The 7715-nt window shown below is 35.9% G+C and overlaps 1 protein-coding gene across 1 annotated transcript; it reads right to left on the bottom strand.

Annotated features, from left to right (window-relative positions):
* Positions 1-100: 100 nt before the first annotated feature.
* LOC130818999 (ABC transporter C family member 3-like) lies at positions 101-6709 on the bottom strand. Its single transcript, XM_057685290.1, has 9 exons — positions 4192-6709; positions 3850-3936; positions 3116-3745; positions 2452-2616; positions 2063-2357; positions 1635-1849; positions 825-1130; positions 681-744; positions 101-594 (listed from the first exon to the last, which is right to left on the bottom strand). The coding sequence occupies exons 1-9, from the start codon at positions 6550-6552 to the stop codon at positions 245-247; spliced, it is 4473 nt and encodes a 1490-aa protein (XP_057541273.1). The 5' UTR covers positions 6553-6709; the 3' UTR covers positions 101-244.
* Between the last annotated feature and the right edge of the window lie 1006 nt (positions 6710-7715).

Raw genomic sequence — 7715 nt, 5'->3', positions numbered from 1 at the left:
GAATCACTTTCTCGGTAAAACACTAAAGGAAACGCAGTTGTGCAAGGCAAACTTTTCCTTTACAAGTTGCAAATTAGTGCCTCAATAGTGATAGAATAGGTTTATCATTAAAAAAAAAACTTATTTATTTATAAATAACGTATTGGACCCTTTGATCAAGCCCTAGACCATGTTTACAGATGAGATATTAAATTGATGATGATGACCCTTTGGTCAAGCAGTGTACTCTTGTATATATTTTTCACTATGTGTTATTCGAGCTAGACCGTGTTGTATACTCCGCCACAAGTTTAGCAAACGACGATGACTTGTTTTCGAGCAACCTCGAAGGAAGATCACATTCTTGAACAAGTCCTTGACTCAAAAGCACCACCATATCACTATCAATAACAGAATTTATACGGTGTGCAACGATAATTACAGTCGAATCCGAGAAATGTTTCCTCAGTGTTTGCTGAATCACATTATCGGTTGCAGTGTCGACTGATGCAGTCGCTTCGTCAAGAACCAACACTTTGCTTTTCTTAAGCAAGACGCGTCCTAGACATACGAGTTGCCTCTGACCCATACTCCAATTCTCTCCGTTTTCAGTAACTGTAAGTTTAACATGAACATTCGTATGTAGGATCGACATAGAACATAAACGAGTTCACAAATGTCAAGTATATGAAGGAACAAACCTATGGAATCGAGCTTTCCTTCTCTGTTTCGAACTTCTTCACTTAGTTGACACTTATCAAGGACCTAAAACATCATAAAGCGTACTATAACTTAGGGAAATTAAAGGAAAGACATCTAGTGTCAAGTGTATTGTAAGTGTTTACCTCCCAAATCTGTTCATCAGTATACTCTTCAAGGGGATCCAAGTTGGTTCGAATGGATCCTTCGAACATGGTGGGATCTTGAGGGATTATACTTAATCTAGATCGTAAATCATGTAGTCCAATCGAGGAAATTTCGATACCATCTAAGACTATCTTCCCAGATTCAGGTTCAACAATTCGGAAAAGTGCTTGAATAAGAGTTGATTTACCACTTCCTGTCCTCCCTACAATGCCAGTCTTCTTCCCTCCTTGGAAAGTGCATGATATACCATGCAACACAATGGGTAAGTGGGGAGCATAACGAACCTGCATTTGTGAAAGATGAATTCTCAAGTAGAGAAGATAAATGTGTTTCCTTTTTTCTCTTTCGGATTCAGGGGTACTGGGGTAGGCTGGAGAATCCTATGCTAATTGGACTCGGGTACTGATGTCAGATACTGGTACGTATCCAAGTGCCGGATACGTCTAAATATTCAATTTTACGCCTAAAATGAAGTGTGTAAGTGCCTTACTAATGTCTGAGCATCAAGGATCGAACACGGTACGTGAAGCAAAATGAAGAGTACGAGTAACATAACTATAGACTAGAGGATATGGGTAAAATGAATGAAGTTTTACTTGAATACTACGTTTCTTTAGTTTTGAATTATAAGAGATTATGGTAAAGTTGCAGATGATGTTTGCCAAAAGGATTAATCGGATTCAACATCTTTGTTTTTATAAGGGTAAGGATGTTGTCATCCGATTCACTAAATGGCACTAGCATGATGAATGTTGTGAGGGAGTCCAAAAACCACATACAAAATTTACCTTGAGATCTTGAACACGAACTTCTCCATGAGATGGCCAAGAAGAGTCTGGCCGATTTTCTTCTATAACAAGCAGAGGTTCGCTCGGTATAGAAGTGTACTGTTGGATCCTCTCAACTGAGATGATTTGATTCTCCATGTTACCCATATTGAATATTACATTACTTAGTAACTTGTTCAAATTAAGCCCATATGTAACAGCCAAACCAGCAATTCCTGAAAGTGAAAAAAATACCAGATTCACAAACGAAAAAAGAGGGTCATCACTAGAATCCGCTCATAGAAGCTATAATTTGGGTCGGGAGGGTTGGATGACAGCTGACCATACCCTGATCAAATGAGATAAGGAGGTTGCGGCCGGTGAGACGCTTAGCTCAATCAAAGAAAAGAGGGCACACATTAGTATGTTAAGTAAAACTTCGTACATACCAGGATCAATTAGTCCCACAGGAATCGAGATCAAACAGACCAAAGACGCGGCAAATGTAATAGAACACAACAGGTCCAAGCGCATACAAAGCCATAGTATTCCAGCAGCAAAATAAAACTTTGGCCTTGAATATTTGTTTACAAGATTCATATTTGTTTCGACAAATCTTGATTGTTGATTGAAGCTCCTAATAGTTGTTGCTCCGGACATAGTCTCCGAAAAATGTTGTATAACTGGTGCTTTAGTCACTCCAACCAATCGACTAAGTTCTCGACCTGAGGGTAGATAAAATTTCTACAAAAAAGGGAGAAAAAAGAGTCAAAACATGGATTAATGGTCTAACATGAGAATGCAGATCATAAACTCTTGGTAAGATCAATAGATTTACCTGGTACCAAAGAGAGATTACAAATACTGGGATGAAGATTAAGATAACCTGCCAAGCAACTAGTGAAATAACCACAAAGATACCCAGGAGTCGTATCAATAAGAACGCGAAATTCCCAATTTGTTGTGGAATGGCTATATCTATTGCACGTTGATCAGTAGAAGCCTGAACATAATGCAAAATATTAATTCATGTCATTGTAAATTCTACAGTTCTCCTAGAGTTACAGCCATCAAAGCTTTTAGTTGAGTAAGTTTCTTAAGATGGTATCAAAAGCCAACGTGACAGAAAGGTCGGTGTCAAAGGGCTCTTGTGAGAAGGGGTAACAACAACAACAATGTCAAAGACTTGATCCCAAAAGATTGGTATCGGCTGTAGGAACCAATATATCAGTTTTAATGATCGTGTTGGGGGAGGCATGATAAAATATATAACATATCATAAGCTACAACCATCGGCCTAAGCTTTTGACAGAATTGGCTCCTTGATAGATATATGAACTGAACTTAAGTCCAATATGCTGTTATCAGCAGGAAAATGATGAATATTTGCATCAGCTCAGATTGCCAGTTAAAATAGAAAAATGGACAGTGTCAGCTGCAAACAAGCCTGTCAATAAGGATTTTTTCTAGCGAAAAAACAAGTATGGAAAGTGCAAGTATACCCGGTTTAAGATTCGTCCACTTGGGGTAGCATCGAAAAATGACATAGGAGCGCGAAAAATGCTTGTGTGCATATCACTGAAAAATGAAGTTGCTGTCTTATATGCAACAGTTGTAACCAGACTTTCCCTTGCTAGGATACAAATGGAACTTCCAATGGCCAAAGCGACATAAACAAGCATCAAAGTTTTCTGATCGACCAAAGGCTTTTCATCAGAAGAGACTGGAGTTGCCCATGCTAGCCAATAATTACTTGAGATCTGAAGAGATTGAAAGACAATTTGAGAAATCAATATTAATGGGATTAAAGCCCCTCCATATGCTTTTGTGAGGAAATTCCAATAAACCGAAAAACCAACTCGACCTTTCTCCCTCTCTTCTTCTTGCACAAGTTGTTCTTTAGGCACTAATGTATTATTAGTTTTTGTATCCCGAGAAACACTGCTTTCGAGTTTTATGTTGTTTTTAGCGTTATGTTCCTTATCGACCATTGTACTTAATACTTTATGCTCAATTGAATCAATTGTAGACAACGATTTTTCGTGTGCTCCCACCAGTTCCATGAAATCTGTTCCTGAAGCAAGGATATCATTGTATTTTCCTGCTTGGATAATTCTCCCATTTTTTAGGACCTTCAAGAGAAATATGTATTTGAGTAATTACACTAAGACATAATTTTTGACAAAAAAAAAAAAAAAAAAAAAAAAAACTATTTCAAGTTTAATTAAATTTTTACCAAGATCAGATCAGCAGCAGGTAAGAACTCCACTTGGTGTGTGACATATATCACAGTTTTGGTATCTAAAAGGCCAAGCAAACATTCCTACAAGTTGAATAAACAAAATTAAACCACTCATTTCTACAATTCAATTCAATGAAACATAATTCGCTTGTTAATTCGCCTTTTGAATTCGTAATTTGCTCAAAATGGTTGAAAAATAGCCTAAAATCGACCATAATTTGCTTTTTTCAATTCGGAATTCGTGAGGCGACAAGTGAATCATGTGACACTAGTCCAATTGCAACTGTTTAATTTGACAACACCGAATACCATGATATCGACTGAAAAGGCTTATACCTTAAAGAGATGACTACCGGTGTGAGCATCGACAGCACTAAACGGATCATCAAACAAATAAATATCAGCATCATGGTACAAAGCGCGGGCAATTTGTATCCTTTGCTTTTGACCTCCACTTAAATTGATACCCCTCTCACCAATAAGTGTTTGGTCTCCGAAAGACAAGATTTCGAGATCCTTCTTCAAGGAACATGCTTCTAGGACTCTGTCATACCTTTCATGATCCATTTCTTTCCCAAACAAAATATTGTCTACAATCGTGGCACTCTGAATCCAAGGTGATTGTGGGACATAAGCCTTGGATCCGTTCAATCTTAAACTTCCTGAGATTTTTGGTACTTCACCTAAAATGCAAGATAGTAAGCTTGACTTGCCAGAACCAACTGTGCCACAAACTGCTACGCGCATACCATGTTGAACTCTAAGATTGACGTCCTTCAATGTAAGGCTCGAGGATGATGAATCCCAGCTAAAATCCCCTTTGTTTATCTCAATAGCAACATCAGAAGTGTTAGGAAGTGTCTCTATAGAATCATGCTCCAATTCATGAAGGCTAAGAAATGAGGCAACTCTATCAAGAGAAACTTTAATCTGAATCGTATTTGATATTGTATCAGGAAGATTGTTAATGGGTACTTGAAGAATCCTAAAAGTTGCAAGTGCTGTCAAAATTTTCCCTGATTCAAGAGGAATACCCAAAATCATACAAGTCCCGAAAGTAACAACAGATATAAACATAGGTGCACCCCAGAAAAGGAATGTCGTTACAGCGATTGTGTAGAGAAACCTTTTCAACCATCCATTCTCGTCATTTCTTAGCTCGACAATCTTGGACAAGAACTTCATCTCCCAAGCTTGAAGCTTTAAAATCCTCATGTTTTTCAAAATTTCCGAAGTTGACTTCATTCTTCTATCCCTAGATTTCATTAGCTTCTGTTGATAATTCTTAATCATAGTCGACAAAGGATAATTGGCGAGCATGACTACCATAGTCGACACAAGTGCAGCAATCGATGCAAGTCCAAGGCTTTTATACAACAGTATCAAAGCTAATGTAACTTGCACAATTACCACCCATGGATCATGAATATACCAACTAAAACTACCAATTCGTTCTGCATCAACCGACATAATATTAATCATCTCACCACTAGATTTCCCTTTCTTCGATTGACAAGAAAGCGTCAATGACTTATCATAAATACTCTCCATTAAAACAGCCCGTGTTCTTACCCCAGCTGCTCGAAGCCTAAAGAAGTAATGCCTTTGTGCAAAGCTCTCCACAAGCTTTGCACTGAAAAAAGCAGAAACTAAAAGAATTCCTTCATTCTTAAATCCCCTTCTTCCATTAAGGTATTGGACAAAACTATCAATAAGGTATGGACCAGCATAAGATGCAAATGTATAAACAAGACAAAGGAAACCTGATGAAAGGATATCCTCCCATATTGTAAAGATCAAGGATTTTGTAAGCTGCAATGTTGTCACCTTCTTATTTCTACCACCCTCTTTAGCCGAATCCAAAAATTTTCGAAATATTACATTCGATTGCTTAATGTCATCCTTACCTGAAAGCTGAGGAATATCCTCAAGATCTAAAGGATTCTTATAACCTTTGGAGATCAAATTCCCCACCCAAGAGAAAGTAAGTATACTAAACAAGCTAGCATTAGAGTAAGGGCAATCTCCAATTTTACTTGAATCAACACTACCATTGTTATTCAATAAGGGTTCTTGCAAATTAGCATCATCTCTAATAAATTTCCCAAAAAACCCAACACAACAAAAGAAAATTCCTGATATTACATACACAAAATCTGATACTAAAGCATGAATTGACAAGCAATGCTTTTTACTACATTGGATTATGTCAATCACAAGTATATAAAAGGAAACAACAAGGTAAAACCCCCACCAAACCCTCAATAGAATTGGGAATTTCACATTACTAAAGGGGTTAAACTGTGTGTACAAGTAAAGAAACACCAACACCCAAACAAGTACTTTGAGTGCTAAATCCAAAAGGGTGATTATATTTTCATATGACCAATCATTTTTATACCAATAGAAATAATTCAAGCAAAATATTACAAAAGTATACAAAGAAAGGGAAAAAGAAGAGAGCAGAACAGAATTATAATACCAAAAGTTTCTTTCTTTTGGGTGATTATTGCTATCAACTCTCCTTACTTTGCATACCCATGAAATGATGAGACCAAATAAAAAGAGTAAGTGTGTAAAAACTGATAATTCTTGTAAAAAAGTAGGGTTTTGGAGGAAACTAAAATCTGGGTGTTTTAGAGGAAGGTAAGAATTGGGAATTTTCATGATACCCAGGTTTAATTTTGAGGAAAGCATTCAACAAGAGAATTCTGAGTGATTTTAGAGGTTGGAATGCTTAAAAAAAGTAGGAAATTTGAAATTTTATAGTGATTATGACAATGAGACAATGAAATTAAATTTGGACAAAAATTTATCGAGCAATGGACAAATACTATGTTATGAGTATCACTAATTCACTATCTCTAATCAGTTATCACTGTCATACGTAGAATAGTAAAGTAAGGCTGCATGAAAGTCGATGGCGTGCTTGAATTATCTTCAAATGGAGTCATGCATTATTCACCCCTTCGGCCCTACCTAAACCATTGATTTTGAGGCAACTTTAAAAGAGAAATAACATTAAATAAAGAGTTTATATTTTCATAATATCTGATAAATTATTTAATTATATATAAGACGCGTCTTTCAGTCATATTGTTTCATACTCTCTTTTATTCTTCTTAATATTCACATTTACTTTTAGATTATTATTTACTTATTATTCTTAATTTGTATTTTATTTTTTATCTATAACTTAAAATATATTCAAGTGAGATCTTGCTTCATTCGCTAAATACAAGGGTTATTAATTTCAATTTTTCATAATTTTTAGTTATACACAATTAGAAGAATTAATATATTGTCTCAGCAAATGTGAAAAAGTAAATGAGACTATTAGGAAAAATAAAAAAGAATACAGCAATTTGTGATTGACTTTTATCCGATTCTAAATCCGAAATGCAAACGAAAATTAGTATGTTATAACCCAAAACTTTAACCAATAACCAACAATGACCCGAGCATGAAAAAATCGAAGAAAAAAAAAATCAATCAAATCAGATCGTAAATCAAATTTGACCGTTTTGACTATTTTCTAATTTTAATTCATGGAAAAAAAAAAATCACTTCTAAGATATTTCAATACGAAAGAGTAAGAGTATACTTATATTGCAATTTCATTGAAGATTCATTACAATTTCTTTCTTAGCATGCATGGTGGAGGTGCTTGTCTTCTTTTCTTCTCTCCCTTAACTCATAAAGCAAGGACAATATTTTCCACTTAAGTTGGGGTCAACCAACCAATCAGGATTCAGGATATACTATGAGAATGAGAGACGTTGGAAAGTGAGTCTTAGCTAGAGCCTAGAGGTGTCCAAGTCCAAAAGATATCTAATAATTCGAAATTTATCCGATTATGT

The sequence above is a fragment of the Amaranthus tricolor genome, chromosome 1 (genome assembly GCF_026212465.1).
Source record: "Amaranthus tricolor cultivar Red isolate AtriRed21 chromosome 1, ASM2621246v1, whole genome shotgun sequence".
NCBI classification, from domain to species: Eukaryota; Viridiplantae; Streptophyta; class Magnoliopsida; order Caryophyllales; family Amaranthaceae; genus Amaranthus; species Amaranthus tricolor.
This window is presented reverse-complemented; position numbering and strand designations above follow the sequence as displayed.

What these genes read in the sequence shown, in the direction of transcription:
- LOC130818999 (XM_057685290.1), bottom strand. Translation starts at nt 6,552, where the DNA reads ATGCTTTCCTCAAAATTAAACCTGGGTATCATGAAAATTCCCAATTCT. An exon ending in GTGGACGAATCTTAAACCGG is followed by an intron (nt 2,617 to 3,115) that starts GTATACTTGCAC and finishes CATTATGTTCAG; the next exon opens with GCTTCTACTGATCAACGTGC. An exon ending in CTGATGAACAGATTTGGGAG is followed by an intron (nt 745 to 824) that starts GTAAACACTTAC and finishes ATGATGTTTTAG; the next exon opens with GTCCTTGATAAGTGTCAACT.